This window comes from Panthera pardus, unplaced genomic scaffold, assembly GCF_024362965.1.
Source record: "Panthera pardus isolate Hobbes unplaced genomic scaffold, ASM2436296v1 HiC_scaffold_2, whole genome shotgun sequence".
Lineage (NCBI taxonomy): Eukaryota > Metazoa > Chordata > Mammalia > Carnivora > Felidae > Panthera > Panthera pardus.
This window is the reverse complement of record NW_026526765.1, coordinates 8,797,786-8,816,755: the sequence shown is the minus strand read 5'-3', so window position 1 is coordinate 8,816,755 and position 18,970 is coordinate 8,797,786. Positions and strand designations below refer to the sequence as shown.

Below are 18,970 nucleotides of genomic sequence, written 5' to 3'. Positions count from 1 at the left end.
TTTTTTGTGTGAGAACCCTAGGAACCAAGGTTGCACTTTAAGATGGCCCCGGTATAGGAGAGTGTCCCCAGCTATCTTATTTCCAGGGATTCTTAGCCAAGGATGCTCCCACAAACTCAGTTTGAGTCCTTATGTTGATTCTTGGCAGGAGTAAGGAGGATGTGCTACCTGTAATATTAAAAAGAAATCCTCAAGGAGCTAGCCATCCCTATCTTTGTGCAAGGCTATATAATTTCACCTTTGCCTACTCACTCTAAGCCTAGAGAGTTTGGAATGGCAGCCTCGGGCCCTACCAAGAAGTGTATGGGGCCTTGTCACTTCTGGGTTATGGTACCTAATAGAAATGCAAACAGCTTAACGCCCATTGTCATCCACACAGATAAAGGCATGACGTTATGGTTAGTGAATGCCCTGCGGTTCCAAGAATTTTCCAGACTCTGTGTTTACCAAAGATGAAATTAGCTATCTACTCGTTTTCAGTAATTCACATGGTTTGCCAACTGTCAGCTCCTCTACCAGAAAAACCTGTAGACTAAGCAAAGCTAAGTTTACTAGATTTACTATGGTAAGGGAGAACACGACCTTGCAGAAGTCCAAAGGGAAATTGGGCCTGGTATTTATAAGGCCTTAGATCCTTGGCTGAGTTTGTTTAAGGTGGGTGTTCCAAGATGCAAAACAACTGGCACTGGGCAGAGTTTATAATGTAATAGCTCTGGACTGGTGGTACATAGAGGCAAGGGTCATGAAATGAGTTTTGATAAGCAAACTATTACTTTTGATAAGCAAGCTGCTCAGCTCACAGTCTGAACTTCCAGAGGCAGGTATTTTCTGAAGCAAGCAGTTGGATTAGTCTGTCCTCACATCATTTAACCCAGGGCCAGAAATTATGATGATACCACTTCCCACCTAAAAAATCATTATATGATGGGGCTGAATGTCTTCAAATCTCTCTCTCATTCTCCCTTCCTCTCTCAGTCTCTTCTTCTGCCTCTCCCTGCCCCCTCTTTTTCTCCGTTCTTTCCTCCCTTCCTCAATAATTTATGAAAGAGGCAAACTTAAGTTACTTTATGTAATGCATGTAATTTGGGGTACAAACAGCTACCAAGAAACACAACCAAAGTATAAGAAATCATCTTTATTACTACACAGAAGAATATGACAGTTGTTAGCTGAAATGACATAATCTTAACTACAGTCACTTTTAGGAAAAGAAGCCCAGGGCCAGTTTCCAGAGATTATAAAACAGCTTGTGTGCTTTTTTTTTCAAGGTCTGACTTATCCAAGGTCATTGAGGAAGGCTATAGTTTCAAGCAAGCCCAATTTTATATTCCTAACTCTTGATCTCTCAGGAACTGAAAAATAAAGTATTCTATGGCTCATTTACAAAATGCTGTGCTCAAACATGCACCCATGACTTTCACAGATGGTTACTATCAGACATTGACATCATATAGGGGAGGAAAAAATATTTTTCCTCTACCCACCTTAGGCTCTCCAGCTGGGGTCTTGTAACTGAGATAGGCAAAAGACAAATTAATGAGAGAAAAACAGAAGTTTATTAACTTGCATATGGCACATACACGTGGGAGCACCCAGTGATGGGTAGCTCAAAGAGGTGGTTAGAACTTATGCTTAAATATCATCTTAGGCTAAACAAAGGAAAAGGGATTGGGGGCTTCTGGGAGGGGGAGACAAGTAGTTATGGGAAGGTGACTAAGAAAAGTACGGTTAAATAGGGTTCCATGCTAAGGTTTGTTTTGCATATTTAAGTTGATGCTGTAAGAGTTGCTAAGGGTCCTCCTCCTCTTCCTGGTACAGAAGAGGGAGACATCTTGACAAAGGGAAATTGCCTTTATAAATGTAAATTTCCATTACAAAATGACAAGCTGTGCTGACTAGAGAAATTTTTTCCACCTCTGTTGGTGCCCAGTGGCCTTTTTCCCAAAATGACCCATATGCCAAAGGGACGTGGTTGGGGATGGCATGTTTTGGTTTCGTTCACATCCAAATTCTTTTCGACTACAATTTACTTTAAAAAGATACCATGGGAAGAGCTTCTTACTTCTTAGATAGGAGCTGCACTGCTTGGCCCCAGTTGGAGATAAGCCTCGTTTCTGACGACTGGAATCTAGCTTGTTATTCCCTTACTGTAAGCATTTAATGTAATTTGAAAAATTGCAGATCTACAGAATCCAACTGGAAATGGAATGAGATATCATAGACACACCTGAGTTTTGATTCTTCCTTTCAAAAAAAAGTCATCCTCTTTTGCCTGTGAAATTACCTCGTTTTCAATTAAATTAGTCCCAGCTTTGAAAACAGAGAGGATCATTTCTTAAATTACTAATGAAAACTTTTTTTTTAACATTTATTTATTTTTGAGACAGAGAGAGACAGAGCATGAACGGGGGAGGGGCAGAGAGAGAGGGAGACACAGAATCGGAAGCAGGCTCCAGGCTCCGAGCCATCAGCCCAGAGCCTGACGCGGGGCTCGAACTCACGGACCACGAGATCGTGACCTGAGCCGAAGTCGGACGCTCAACCGACTGAGCCACCCAGGCCGCCCCACTAATGAAAACTTTAAGCGAGTTTGGGCCTCTTGCTTAAACTAATCTATACCAGCTTGTTCTACACGTGTTAGGTGCACTGCTGGTACTAAAATTTGAATATCAGAGTGTTCCTGGGATCAGTTTTGGCTTTGAAACAAGACAGCACTTCAACATGGATGGCTGTATCAATAACAGAGCTGTTGCAGAACTTCAGGAGTTAAGATGTCTCAAGGGGGAGCCCTCATAGATTTAATCAGCTTAAACCAGAATTTGCCTCATTTGTGAAAGTGAAGATCTGATTTTCTTGCTAATGTGAAAACCATCTCACTCCTCTGGAGTTAACCAAATTTTGTACCTATTTTGAAAATAAGCAAGAATAATTCTGCTTGATTCTCAGCATGTAACATGTATGCGATGCTTTCAAAAAAGAATTCCATGTCTGGGCTAGAAGCTGTTAGTGGCATTAGTAGGATGACAGTTTTTGGTTATTGAGGCTGACAGTACAGTTCTTCTGCCTGCTCTCCCCACACATTTATCAGCCCCCACAGCCCTCTCTCTCGTCGTCACCACCTCGGTGAGACTCTTAACTCAGAATGATTGGGTGAGTCCAATTCTAAAAGGATTAACCTTCACCTAAGCCCCGGTGGTCACTGCAGTTTCCTCTCCTGAAATATTAAAGAAGAGAACTCAAGAGATCGTGTGTTCTGGTCAGCCCTCCCCTGGGATTCCTGGAAGCTTGAGGAGTCTTGGCCTAAGGAACTACCCTTTTTTCAATATTTTAAAATTATTTTAAAGTAGTTATTTGTTATAAATTGGGTGATGGGAATCACTTATCATCAAAAAATGGATTGCTCTTAAGGGAAGGTTTATAAAAGAAAGATGAAGATTCAAATCTTAACAGAGAATTTTTATATCCCGGAAATACTGATATTCCGTTGATAAAATTCACTAAGGCTCTGTCACTATATCCAGCATCCAATCCGACTTTTCTGAAAAAAGAATATATACAATTACTTTTAAAATCTCCTATGACGGAGGGACGCCTGGGTGGCTCAGTCGGTTGAGTGTCCGACTTCGGCTCAGGTCGTGATCTCGTGGTTCATGGGTTCGCGCCCCATGTCAGGCTCGCTGCTGTCTGTGTGGAGCCTGCTTCAGATCCTCTGTCCACCTCTCTGTGCCCCTGTCCCACTGGTGTTCGCTCGCTCTGTCTCAAAACTAAGTTTTAAAAATCATTTAAAAAATGATAAAATAAAGTAAAATTTCCTATGATGCATAACACTACATGTTAAAGTTAAATTCTTCTATTTCACACTCTTATAACCATCTTTGTTCCATGTGTTTTAAAACACTCTTCTGCATGCACTACAGAATGACTGTCGCATCCATTTCCTGTAGTTATTCTTCTCAAAGTAACATTCACATCGCATATTAAAAAAAAAATTTTTTTTATTGTTTTTGAGATACAGTTGACATAAAGCATTGTGGAAGTTTACGGTCTACAAGGTGTTGATTTGACACATTTATATATCACAGTACGTTACTGCCTTGGTATTAGCTAACACATCTCTCATGTCATATAATTATCATTTCTTTTTGTGGTGGGAACAGTTAAAATCTAGTCCCTTAGCAGTTGTAAATTGCATGATATAGTATTGTTGTTCATGACCACCAAGCTGTGCGTCAGATCTCCAGAACTTATTTATCTACCAGTTGCGTTTCTGTACCCTTAAACAACACCACCCTAATTCTCCGACCTCCCAAACTCTGGTGATTACCATTCTGCTCTCTGTTTTTATTAGTTTGGCTTTTTAGATTCCACCTGTAAGTGATATCATACAGTATTTGTCTTTCTCTGGCTCATCTCACTTGGCATAATGTCCTCAAAGTCCATCCATGTTATTGCAAATGGCGGGATTTCCTTCTTTCTTGTGGCCAAGTAATATTCTAAGAATATATATACCACATCTTCTTTATCCATTCATCCACTGACAGATGGTTAGGTCGTTTCTAGATCTTGACTATTGTGAATAATGCTGCAATAAACACCAAATACAGATATCTTTTCTGTAACCTATTTTCATTTCTTTCAGATATGTACCCAGAATTGGAATGCTAAATACTATGGTATTTCTATTTTTAATTTTTTGAGGTCCCTCCATACTGTCTTTCATAACAACTGTACCAATTTACATTCCCCCAGTGGTTCCTAAAGGTTTCCTTTTCTCCACATCTTTACCAACACTTATCTCTTGTCTTTTTGATAATATCCATTCTAACAGATGTGAAGTGATATCTCAGCGGTAGTTTTGATTTGATTAGTGATGTTGAGTATCTTTTCATGTACCTGCTGGCCATTTGGGTGTCTTTTTTAGAAAAATATCTGTTCTGTTCCTCTGCCAATATTTATTCAAATTGTTTCCTTATTTTTTGCTACTGAGTTGTATGAGTTCCTTACATACTTTGGATATAACCCCTGGTTCGATATATGGTTTGCAAATATTTTCGCCCATTCCTAGGTAGCCTTTATTTTTTCTTTCTTTTCTTTTTTTTTTTTTTTTGCTGTGCAGAAGCTTTTTAGTTTGATGTAGTCCCATGAGTTGCTTTTTACTTTCAAGTACCCATTATTGTTGCAACATTGTGGTAGACTTTATCTTTGAGGTCAGTGCTTTTCTTTTTTAAAAGCATTAAATGAGGCTGTGTGCAAATCTTGTTGAAGCTATGCCGCATACCATCTGGAAGAACTTTCAACACAATCCTAATTCACAACCACACCTTGAGGGTCATGACTTCTCAGGGACAGTTGAAAGTTTCTGTATCACGCACCCAAATACTCAGATACATGCACACACACACACAGATGCACAGGCACTCATGCATACACACACACACACACGTGCACGCAGCATAAATCGAGTACAGCGTGTCACGGGCCTCCAGATTTTGATCAGTCACCTTCCACCCACCCATGACTCACGGTGTGAATGGTGTGGATGGAGGAAGTAGATACACTCGTTTGCTCCCATTCTTTTCTCTTCTCTCCCTTCCTCAGATGTACACATTTTCACTCACAGAATAAGATGAGTAATAGATTCATTTAAAAGTAAATCTTCATATATATTATGTTAATTTTTAATTAGCTGGTGAATTTAAAATAAATTTTGAAGCGTTTATTTAAAATGAATTCAGCGTAACTTTTCTTTGGTTTGAGCCTCACTGATGCTCAGAGGTTATGTTTTAGGTCTAAAGATTAAAAGCAAATGAGGGGGTCATAGGAAAGGCCTGCACAGACAGAGGCAATGTTTGATTTTATTATGATTTAAGACTTAAGGTTATTAAAATGTATTTTTTGTCAATCTGAGTTTCTTTTTCTAAGATATCCCTTACCTCTTTTAGGGAAAAAAAAACCCACACAATTACCCTCTATTAAAATAAAGGATCCAGTGAAAGTAATTAAGATTTTATTAAAGAAATTTTAATAAACCAATTACTGCTTATGAATATGGATAATCTCAGGGAAAAGAGCCACCCTGTGCCTGAAATAAAAATAAGCTATATTTTAAATATATTTAGTATACATAATTAGTTATTTAAATGTCTTCTCAACTAAACCTACTGTCAAAATTATATTTGGAACAGCAATAATTTTATACTTAAAGGAAAGCTTTTGAATCCATATAATTAAAGGAAAGATGCTACAAAAATTTTATTAGAGATTTTAACCTCAAAGAAATTAGCATATTTTCAACAGGTAAATTGAAATTTGCTAGTGACCATCAACCAAAATACTAAAACATTTTTATGTTACTTTCAGATACGAATAAATGAGGTAGCTCATATAGATACCAAATATCACTGTGAATTCAGTTTATTCCACAGGTTTTTTTCACAAATTGAAATTTTAGCACTACGTTAGCTAATTTAGAATTATCAAGGAGTTAATACAAGATAATTACTCAGATACAACATTGGAGATGAGCCTTCTAATGCTAAATTGACTAATGTCTTTGAGCAGCATAAATTGTTCTCTACTAGCTAAAAGTGGAATTTCTGTAGAGTTATATTATCTGTATTTCTGTGGAGGTTATAGTGTTGTTGAAATAACATTTTGTATTCTCACTTGGACTTATTACTTATAATATCTGCTATTTTATTTTTTTACGTCATGGCTTCATTTGCCTGGAGCACATGTCATCTTACAAAGGTCTATCATCCAGCTATTAATTCTTGTATTTATTCAGCACCTGAATGGTGAGCACCTGATATGTGTCAACGCATATTCTGTGTGTTGTATGTGTTCTGTATGCTATGAACACTCAGGCCTCCTGGTTTCATGTCGTGTCTGGGACCTTGTTGGGGAGGAACAGTGAGGAAATGGCAGAAGTTCAAATAATGGGAAATAGGAGTTAGTGATGAGGTCTCTGCTAAAAATTAAAATACTCTCATAGCAGGTGTCTGGGAAGCTAGTTTAGAGTGATCCAGAAAACTTTCGCTGAGTTTTTGCACCTTTAAGGTACCATGTGAGCAGAAAGAAAGATCAGCCTTGGAAAGCTCTAGAGAAGAATATTCCAGGCTAAGAGAGCCGTAGGTCTAAGAGATCGGAATTTCAAAGGAGCTTGTGTGTTCAAGGAGAAGAAATATGGCCATGATGCCCGCAGCAAAATGACTACAGTTACAGCAATGGAAGGGCCCTGAGGGCAGGGACGTTTTGTTTTCTTCAGTAATGTATCCACAGTATCCCACACGGAACCTGGCACCTAGGTCCTTAATGTGCATGGAGTGACTAAGTGAATGAATGATTCAAGATGAATTTAGAGATTTAGGGAAATGTCTGATCATGAAGCTGTAATAAGAGATTTAACTTTGTTTTAAGCATAGCAATATTTTAAGGGGATGTGTAAGGGCGCCTGAGTGGCTCAGTCGGTTAAGCATCCGACTTTAGCTCAGGTCACGATCTCACAGTCTGTGAGTTCGAGCCCCACATCGGGCTCTGTGCTGACAGCTCAGAGCCTGGGGGCTGCTTCAGATTCTGCGTCTCCCTCTCTCTCTGCCCCTTCCCCGCTCATGCTCTGTCTCTCTCTGTCTCAAAAATAAATAAAAACATTAAAAAAAAATTTTAAAAAAGGGGGGACGTGTAGTAGATTGAATGTTGGCCCTCCAAAGAAGTCCATATCCTAAATCTTAGAGCCTGTGAATGTTATCTTAGGTAGTAAAGGGGCTTTACAGACGGGATTAAGTTAAGGATCTTGAGATGGGGAGATTATCCCGGATTACCCAGGTGGGCTCAGGGAGATCACAAGTATCATTATAACAGGGAGGCAGGGAGGTTCAGAATCCCAGAAGGGGATGTGATAATGGATGCTGAGGACGGAGTGATGCAAGCCTCAGGCCAAGGAGCACAGGCAGCCTTTAGAAGTTGAAAAAGACAAGGGAATTCTCCCTTAGAACCTCCAGAAGGAGCGCCGCCCTGCTCATGCATTTTATTTAGCCTTCAGATCTGCAGAATTGTAAGATAATAAATATGCATCATTTTGAGCACCATGTCTGTGGTAACTTGTTACAGCATGAATGGGAAGCTAAGACACTATTATTCCAAATTAAAGCAAGTGGTCATTTAATAAGTTGCAAACATGACGATGGTTACATTCTTAAAAGTCAATCACTTATCACGCTCACTTCGGCGGCAGCACGTGTACTAAAAAAAAAATCAGCGTTTGTAATCTAAATTAAAATGCACTTTGTATTTAGTTGCAGTATTTAGGTGGATCCTCCTTCCTGTATCTTCTGTTCTCTCACAGCAGATGAAGAGGGTAAGAGAACCAGGGGCTCTAAGTTACGAGAGGGGTAACCAGGAAAAAAGTGTGGTAGAAGGGAAAAAACTGAGCCCAGAGACCGAGACAAAGGAGGGGGAAGAGAAGGGATCCCATGCAGCGTCTGAGTGTCAGGACTCCAGGGATGGCAAATCTGGGTGGTTCTGGCTCAGGGTCCCACGTGAGACTGTGTCATCTGAAGCCTTACCTGGACCCAGAGGTTCTGCGCCCAAGGCAGTCTCCACGTGGCTGTTGGCTGGAGACCTTGGTTCTTTGCCCCATAGGCCTCTTCAGAGCAGCACTGGAAGATCTTCCCAGCGGGACAGCTGGCTTCCCCTCCAACCAGCGGAAGCCGAGACAGAACTTGGAGGGAGCAGCGGTACCTTTTCTGTGACTGAGTCTCCAAAGCCACCTCCGCCATATTACGTCAGTTAGGGCAAGTCTCTAAGTCCAGTGCTCACTCCCAGCGAGAAGGATTGGGCTCCGGCATTAGAAGGGGATGTCAAAAAAGAGAATAACAAAAATGTTAAGCCAGCACAGAAGGAAGAGGACGGAGTGAAGAGAAATTTAAGCAGAACAATGACTTCTCGTTTCTTTATAGAGAATGCCTAGATATGCCCATTTTTCTCAAGTAATCTCTCTCCCGTCTGCCAGGACTATGGATGTGTGTGTGTAGAGGTGTGTGTGTGTGTATGTGTGAGTGTGTGTCTGTCTGTCTGTAGCAAGACAGCTTTAGAGTTCTGGCTGTTTCCCGCTTTTGACTCCTGTCAGACATGTCAACCTTTATCTCAAATAACCTCCAGAGACCTCTGGTTCTACACTCGAGTGGGTCTATACGTCCAGATAACGTAACCAAAACTCTCTGAATTCCCCTCAAAAGAAATTCTGCCGCATTACATCCATCTGGCCAAGCCCTCATCGAAACAGAGGAGTTAAAAGCTGCCCCCAGTCACAGGTCCAGTGCACCCCTCCCGGGTCAGGAAGCACTTGGGGGTTGCAGATGGGAATTAGTACAGGAAGTTCAGAGGCGGGATCTAATGCAATGATAAGCTGTCTGGAACATGAAACAAGGATGGAGCCAGTCTGGAAGGTGGGATGAATGGGAACAAGGAAACTTCTGTCCGTGCTAAATGCTGAATCAGGTTACACTAATTAATGAATTAATGAGGAAGGTAATGAAGAGAAGAGCCCAATAAAGAGTTATCTTGGACCATCTCCTGTCCCATCATTCACTTCTTGTCAGATATTAGATTAGGCCTTCACACTTCCTTTGATTTTCCCCTCTTTAGACCTTTTTCCTGGTTGTTAGAAAACAGTAAAGATTGTTTTATTTTTGCAGAATGCCTTTAGATTCTTTTAAATCCATTGCATGTAAAAATGCAGAAGACTTTCTTTTACTAATTAGGTTTTAGAGGAAATGTATTTTAGAGCAAAACATACCACCCATAACAGGAAAAAAATAGTTACAAACAGAGAGGGAGGGAGGCAAACCATAAGAGACTCTTAAATACAGAGAACAAACCGAGGGTTGATGGGGGGCTGGGGGAAGGGCAAAATCGGGGGGGGAGCATTGAGGAAGACACTTGTTGAGATGAGCAATGGGTATTGTATGTAAGCGATGAATCACGGGAATCTACCCCCCAAACCAAGAGCACACTATATATGCTGTATGTTAGCCAACTTGACAATAAATTATATTTAAAAAAAAATACCATCCATATTTTAAAACATATATGCCTCAATTTTCATGTATTGGTATTTTCAAATCGGGATTTAAGAATGAAAAAAATTATATTTTCTGGCTCTATGTGTGTGCATCGTATCCTTAGAAGAACAGACACAATCCTTGTAATGTGATATTTTTTAAAGTTTTCTTCAGATACTTGGGTAGATATTAATTTCATTGTAATGTGCTTTTTTAAATCTGAACACCTAATTGTTTTATGAGAAAAGACAATTTTCACAAGACTGCAAATGAATGTATTTTGATTTTCTTTAAAAAAAATTTTTTAATGTTTTATTTATTTTTGAGACAGAGAGAGACAGAGCATGAGCAGGGGAGGGGCAGAGAGTGAGGGAGACACAGAATCCAAAGCAGGCTCCAGGCTCCAAGCTGTCAGCCCAGAGCCCGACGCAAGGCTCGAACTCATGAACCACGAGATCATGACCTGAGCCTAAGCTGGACACTTAACTGACTGAGCCACCCAGGCCCCCCTGTATTTTGATTTTCTAAAATTTGGTAAAATCTCTCTTAATGGACTGAATAAGCAGCTTTATATATTATTTAAAGCAAGATAAATGTATGTGATAATATTGCTAGCATTTCAAATCCGTCCGAATCAGAATGTATTTTTGAGCACCTTCTGTGTACCACTGAGCATTTTTTTGTGTGTACCCAGTCTGCAATTCTAATGGTAATGCAAACATGTGCATAGAAGTTTATAGAAAATGGTCTATATACTAAAGCAGGGTGGGCGAAATCTTTCCATAAAGGGCCACATAATAAATGATTTTGGCTTTATGGGCCATGCAGTCTGTCACAAATATTCAACTCTTCCCTTGTAGGCCACAGACAGTATGTAAATAAACAGGCAGAGCTATGTTCCAATAAAACTTGATTTACCAAAACAAGCCGGCAGGATTTGCCCTTGAGCCAACCCCCTGTGCTAAAGGATTAGTTTATATATACGGGATGGCAAAAACATTTTGTTTCCTTTGCATTTACTTCAGTAAAATTCCCAGCAAATGTTATTTTGAAAGACAACTGAGAGGATTTGTCTCTATAGTCACATTTTTATAGAACTGATTTAAAACTGTTCCTTCAGTTGTTAACAATCGAACATTGTCAACTTTCAGATGAGTATTATTAATGCCCTTGGTAAGTTCAACATGTGCCATGAAAAACTAACAAATTTCAGAAGTACCTGTGTCCTGTTTGTTCTATTCATAACACAGTAGATAAAACGCAGTCTCACGTTAAACGTTTATTGAAAGCTTATTAAACAAGTAAGTTGGAAGTTGTGTTTCTAAAAATAAATATTTAATCTCCATGTCTGCAATGATGATGCACATTTAGATTAGTCTTGAGAAGAAAATACAGTCTTTCATAAAAAATTAGAATATAATTCTGTTTATTTTACCTTCATGTGTTCTGTTTTGAACAACAAAAAAATACTTTAAGAGCATTTTCAGATGTTATAACTTATACGTAGTACTTAGGAACATTTCTAAACTTAATCCTATTTTTAAGATTTCCTTTAAAAATATGTAAGGGGCACCTGGTGGCTCAGTCGGTGAAGCGACCGACTTCAGCTGAGGTCATGATGTTGTAGTTCGTGAGTTCGAGCCCCACGTCAGGCTCTGTGCTACCAGCTCGGAGCCTGGAGCCTGCTTCGGATTCTGTGTCTCCCTCTCTCTCTGCCCCTCCCTTGCTCACACTCTGTCTTTCTCTTTCTCTCTCAGAAATAAACATTAAGAATTGTTAATAAAAATATTTGAAACCCTAAAACATTCCATCTGTCCTAAAACTTTAGCTTTTTCTCTGCCTACATTACTTTCTGTTCTAGTCTGTCCTCTGCGGACATGCCCTCTGCTCTCTACTGCTCTCTGTTCTCTGCATCCTCCACGAGCATTGCCTTCTGAGAAAAACTGACAAAGCTGTCACAAGTGACAGTGAATTTAAATTCCTTGTTGAGCATCAGACCTGATGCTGGACTCTCATAAGGTCCTGCGTGTTGGTGGCCGTTTCTAAATGGAGGCCGCATCAATCAAACTGTCCATATGTGCGTATTGAGGTCTTGGATAAAACAAGGATGTCCTGCTAGTTCGTAGCTCAGATAACTTTCACAATTCTTTTGTCTTGGTTCGATTTTTGGATACGTAGGCCTGCTGTATTAAAAGTGAACAGAAGCCTGGTTGGTATCCATAGTTCAAATCAGACCTCACCCTCTTCGAGATGGAACGAAGACGATGGTGTCACAAGTCTTATGCCCGCTTGTCAGGTTTTCACAGCAGCCCTTTAATGGGTTCTCAGAGATGTTCTAAAATCAAGGGTGCGCTCTAGGTCGTGCGTTCACACTCTCTAAGTCCGCCTTGCCCTTGACTTTAACTTGATTAGGGAAAACGGTTTTGAGATGAGAAAAAAGAGTGGCCATCCAAAAGCTCTGTTTGTGTGTATCTTGCAGGAGTCCTTTGGAACCTCTCGTCTTGTGACGCCCTCAAGATGCCAATCATCCAGGACACCCTGGCAGTGTTGACCAATGCCGTGATTATCCCTCATTCGGGCTGGGAAAATTCACCACTCCAGGATGATCGGAAAATACAGCTGCATTCCTCACAGGTGCTGCGAAATGCGACCGGATGCCTAAGGTGAGTGGCACCCTTGCTGCCTCCCGCTGCTGTCATATGCTTTCTGCTTCTGCAATTTTCATTGCTGCTTTACTGAGGATCAGAGCGTCCCAGAAAGATGAATGTTGACATGGTGAAGAAGGGTAAGAGGCTAGCAAAAATCATTTCTAATGAGGTACTGACGAGGTGTAGGCATCTTCTTCTATAAGTCTTTTATTTAACATGTTTTCTTGAGTCTTGGGCAAAAAATAAACATTTTCATTCCAACCAAAAGTAATTAGTTTTCTTTGATTAAAAACAATAGTTCACAGTAGTTTCTTTCCCATGTTATAGTATATCATGCGTATAGAATAACCAGGCAGGCCAGTTGGTGGGGGGAGAGTCTATGACATATACGTAGGGAGCTAATTAAGTGGCATCACTAATTTTGGTTTTCATTTTTAAAAGTTTGTCTGTGTGACTACCGGAGCCCATAATGCTTAGAGATAACTTTTTAACAAAGCCTATTGTATGAAATGTTTTTTTTTTTAAATAATGAAAGTAGCAAATACATTCTAGTTCTCTCTCAGTGCCTTTTTACAAAAATCATCCCCCAGAAATCTCTTGAGAAGTCTTACAATCACCTTAATTTTTGTTTAACTTTTGCTCTTAGAAAAGAATGTAATAATCAGGATACAGTTTTTCCAAACTCGGGCAACTGTGCCCCCAAGGATGCTGTCTTTGGTACCAAAGTTGCAAATCTCTGCTAGATAAACTTAATGATGAGGTGGGAGTACCAGAGCAACCCATGGTACCCAGTCAAATGATCTGTATTTCAGACATAAAATGTACAGGTTTGTTTTAGCTGAGCTGCCTCAAAGCTGTCATCTTGCCTGCAATGGATTGGTTTCCAGGGGCAAAAACTGGTCTCTACTGAGAAGGAACAAAATCACCTTGGTGACATTAATAATAATTATCTCATGAATATGTATAGCAATGCTCTGGGCCTCCAGTCTTGAGAGGGGTGGTGCGTTGGTGTAAATGTGTGTGTGTAGAGGGAGATAAAGCGAGTCTACCTCCATAAATATCGACATACATTCGCAGACAGGAATAGGAAATCCTCTAACGATCTTGCCATTCCTCAAGGTCACGAAATAATGATCTTTTGACATGATTTCTCTGGCTAAGCTTTACCATAAGCCAAATTTACAGTTCTCCAAAACTCCCTGTTGAGACATTCATTCTATAACCTCTTACATTCTGTTATCCTTCAGAAAACTCCTGCCCCACCAGAAGAAATATAACTCCTTCCCAAAGCTAAAGCTGTAAGCCACTTCCAACTTTTTATACCTGATTTTTCTAGTCCAGTTATTTTCAACTATTGTGGGTCGTTTTTTCCCTTCTTAGCATCTTTGACTTAAAGAGTGTCATTGTTCCTAATAAGGATCATGGAAGAAGTGCCTCGGAATCAATTGTAGACGTATGGTCAGTAAAGACTTGGCGAACTCCGTCAGGTAAAATTCTCTCTGAATGATACAGTAACACAATTCTACATTCAAGATGTTAGACTTATGGATGTGGGCCACCTCCATTAAGAGCATACCTTCAGCACCATTTGATCAAAAGTCAGATGAGGAAGCTAGACCGTGTAGGTTCACGGGGCTGCTTCGTAAGTCATCTGGCTGAGTTGAGCATCTGGGATGTGACGCAGAGTGAAGATAGGTCAGATCGGGATCAGATCAGAGAAACTATCCATCCCTCTCGGTTCACACATACAGCGGGTTGGCCATGTGCTGCTTACACTGAATATGGCCGGGAGCAAACACATCATAGGAAGCAAAAAGGGGGACATCTGATTTAGAAAGAATTTCCTGTAGTCAAATTGGGTTTCCTTAGTCAAGATGCAACCAGGTTTAAGGGTTTTCCCACTTTTCTGAGTTTATCATGTAATTGGCAAAGCAAAACGCGACAATATATGGTAAATACTTAATTTCCCCCTTATTTCATCAAACCCCTGCCTTTCTACAGGAAAATAATAATTTGTCCTCTCTTATTTAAATGTGTTTGTGAATCATTCCACATGGATGAGCAGGTTGAGCTGAGAGAGGAAGAAAATAGCGTTGGGAAGGGGCGAAAATGAATTTACCAAAGACTCAGTGGACAAAGTTCAAGAAATTCCAACTAACATTTGACACGTAACTTACAACCAGTGTTGGCACACCAGAACAGTCACGAATGTTTTTAGCATGATGGAAGATTCTAGATTTTAATTGTTGAGGTTATATGCATTCTTGATTTTTCCAAGAAAGCCTGGCTTTTTATTTATGTTAAAGAAATTACTTTGTACGCTATTCCTGCCTTTCAGCAGTGTCAACCATGAGCATTTGCTGAGTGTCTGCTGTTTGCCAGAGAGGGATCAGGGAGGCAGAAATAAACAAGGCTCAGCAAAAGCCCCCTGGGAACTGCAGAAATGATTCGAATATACTCCTTAAAATGTATATGAACAACCAGATTGTCTCAGTTTATAAATCATATCTGGACTTGTACCTTTGCAAAGAACATTTTCTTCTATCAAAATATTTAGAAAGAATTTGATGCTTTGGTGCTGCTAAAAGCAAAAAAAGGAAAAACTCAGCAATTGTTCTTGTCATTTTCATGGACTAAATTTATATTGCATATAAAAACAATACAGTGAATTTTCACAGCAAAAAAGATATAGGAAGTTTGTGTAACATTTGCATACTTTGATCTGGTGTATTAATTTATAGCTTTGGTTTTGAAAGTTGCCCGAATTGTATAAAAATGCCAAATTTACATGTTAGAATTATTTTGCAATGTGTCATGACCACTGCTATCATATTCCATGAAATCTGGCTAGAACGTTCAGTATATGTTTCAGGAACTTGTTTAGTTGGTAAGAAAGAGCCAGCTGCATTTGGCCAACAAAATGCACCTGTCCGCACGTGGGTGCATAAGGAATTCGATGTAAGTGGGGACTAAGTTGGCATACACCACGTTAAGTGTCACAACGGGCAGATAATACTTCAGTTCATTTCATGTGATTTATGGATATTTCACTGCAAAGGCAAAGAAAATTAGTAACCTTAAAAAATAATGTAAAATATGCACAAAAGATTTCTTACTGTCTTCCTGTTTTAGATCTTATTCCTTGTTAGGGAATCATTTTTAAAACTAAGGCATTGTTGAGGACCATCCGATTATATTAAGATTTTTTTCAGTTATTTGCTTTTATAGAGTTCAACTTCTAGAAACCCTCCACAACCTTTTAAGGATCAGGGGTTCCATATAATTCAGTCCTTTTCATAATTATACATTTTATAAACTTATTTTGAGAGTGTGATTTTCCCATTACCATTCATTATCAAACAACACTTGGAATTAAAAAAAAAAATTACAAGTAGCAAGGCACATGAGTCACTGTTTAAGTATTTTTGATATGTGGGATGTCAGTTAAATTTAATTCAGCTATCTGCCCTCGGGTGATATTTTCCCTGATACTGAGTTGGAATGGAAACTCTCCTTTCTCATGAATTCTTGAGAAATTGGAAGAATGGAGCTGTGTGAGTGCGTGTGCGTGTGCGTTCGTTCATTCCGAGGTTTGACCTGGCAACATGTTTATCGGATAATTTTATACAGTGTCGATAGAGGTAAGGTTTTGACTTTGAAAATGAACATTTTGATTCATAAAATCCCCATCTTCCAGGGACCAGAAACTTCTACTTCAAATACATTGTTTATTCTCGTATTTATTATAAGTTCAATAGCCTATGGTCAGTTGGTCGGGAAGCTAGTACCTGCACTCACATCCTGACTCCCGGGCCAGCCTGCTCCCGCTGTGCCACACAGAGAGGAAATACAATGTCCTGTGAAGTGCCAGGAGCACATCTGTGCTCAGAGCCTCGCAACCCACGGAGCACCCAGTTGGCGGATGGACTCGCTCTCCTTTGTGTTGGCTCCTTTAATTTGCTTCTGGACATCCACTGAATGGCATCATCTCAGCCAACACCCATCCAAATTACCAACTGTCTTCCTCCTCCTTCTCCTTTCCTACTTCCCATTCTTCCCTCCCAAGGCTGCCAGTATGGAGTGGGAAGCAACATGGACAGTTAGTCATGGAGCCTCACGTCAGCCCCTTCCCGCCACCTCCACCTTAAATCTTAATTTAGGCAATTAGTCAGAGCAATGGATGCCTTTTTTAAAAACATAAGACTGTATTTTAAGACATACCCTAGAAAACAAGGTTGACATTATTTTCCCAGTACTCAGGCTCCTTCATTCTTTTACTGATGGCTTGATTCTCTTTTACTGATGGCCCCACTCTTTTTCCAGGATAGTATTTCCTAACCTGGGTGGCCTTTGACCCCAGTAGGAGCTTTGATGGTGGGTAAAAGTACATTTATCAGGTCACTGATGGAGAGCAGTGTTCTTAATTTTTGTTCCTAGCAGGATTCAAATTTGTTTGTGTCATTTCAGAGTGGGAAGCCGAGGTTAGGCATTTAAGTAATTGCTATTCTAAAAGACATCATCTTTTCATTTTTCAGAAAGAAAAAAATATATTATATATGCAAATTGTACCACTCTTAAATGTTCCAAAGCTTATCAGAGTGAAATTTAAGGTGGGGAGGAGGGGCGGGGAAAGCCTATGCCTTCCTAAGCTAAAATCTGGACCGCTAACACTGTTCAAACCTTAGATAATTGTGTACATTCTTAATAAACTCTGTCCAGCTTCTCAAGACTTCTCTTTGGCAGCAGATGTACCGATACCTAGTGGTATCCACACGCCCCACCAGCCTGCAGCAGGGGCCATACTCATGGGGAGTGTTCTAAAGAGAAGAGACTCTTGCCTTTGCCTTCTCTCAAAAGGTACGGTAAATCTTCACGGAAAGATGTCATATCGTGTTGACATAGCAAAAATTTAAGCACATATGACATATAAAATGAAAAGTTAATGCCCTTAGTCCTTTTCCATTTAAAATTCATTTTGGGGTAGGAAATGGAATTTTTCAAAAGCAGATCTCTATTTGTTCCTGAAGTATCCATCTGTCACTGAGGAAAGAGGATAGAAATGGAAAAAAAAAATCTCTTAAATTTTGTTGAAGGAGCGAGTTGATAAGAATGATGGCGGCTAGATTGTGGGGCTCATGGCGGCCGGTGATTAGTGGGGGTCGGACTGCGTCTCTGCCAGCATCCTTCTTCCAGCCCCCACCCTGGACACACACTAACGCTCCCCCTCTTCCTTGCTCCTTCCTCTTTTATGATGTTTGTCTTTTGCTCCAGTACTGCCCAATTTAAGCTTTACTGTTTGGTAAAAACCATTTTCAAATATGGCCTAAAGTGAATGTGGTAAAACGTTAGGTATGGCTTAGGTTGTAAGTATGCATGAAGCTGTTGGATTAGCTTTTTCTTCACTTGATGATGAAGGAGTCCTCCAGGAAATGGCTTTCCTTTGGCCTAAGTTAGGCAAGTCAGACCTTGAAAGAGATTCAGTTCTGCGTGAGGATTGTTTCATTGTACCGCATATAATCAAATACTTTTCCTAACTTGGGCCGAAATGATCAGCTTCAACTATAACGTGTATTGCCCAACCACAGCCTGGTTGCTGAAAAGTGAATGTCAGACTGGCCCCACCCGAGGACAAGCTCGTTGTAGCTGAGATCGTTGTAATGGGTTAAATAAGTGTGTCCCCCCCCTCCACCAAAAGCTATGTCTACCAGGAACCTCAGAATGTGACCCTATTTGGAAATAGGGTCTTTGCGGGTAAAACTATTTAAATTAAGATGAGGTCATACTGAATTAGGGTGGGCCTGAATCCAATGGATGGTGTTTGTTTGTTTGTTTTATTTATTTAATTTGAAGTTGAGAGAGAGAGAGCACGCATGCTGGGGAGGGGCAGAGAGAGAGGGACAGAGAGAATCCCAAACCAGCTCCACACTGTCAGGACAGAGCCTGACAAGGGGCTTGAACTCGTGAACTGCAAGGTCATGACCTGAGCTGAAATCAAGAGTCGGACGCTTAACTGACTGAGCCACCCACGTGCCCCGATGGTGTCTTCATAAGAGGGCATAGACACAGAGGAGGAGGCCACGTGAAGACAGAGGCAGAGATTGAGGCGATACAGGGAAAAGCCAAGGACTTTCGAGCATGGCTGAAAGCCATGAGAAATGAGAAAAACGCAAAGAAGGGTTCTTCCCCAGAGTCTTCAAGAGGGAGCATGGCCCTGCTGACGCCTTGATTTTGGACTTCTAACCTCTCAAACTGTGATAGAAA

The 18,970-nt window shown here is 40.3% G+C and overlaps 1 protein-coding gene across 7 annotated transcripts in view; it reads left to right on the top strand.

The window, feature by feature from the left end:
* Positions 1-18,970, top strand: part of CTNND2 (catenin delta 2) — a 929,345-nt gene that overhangs the window by 745,489 nt on the left and 164,886 nt on the right. For all 7 annotated transcript variants that reach the window (XM_053906886.1, XM_053906884.1, XM_053906885.1 and 4 more), the window contains one exon: positions 12,541-12,724. In XM_053906886.1, the coding sequence (XP_053762861.1) occupies positions 12,541-12,724 (184 nt within the window). The remainder of the gene's footprint in view (positions 1-12,540; positions 12,725-18,970) is intronic.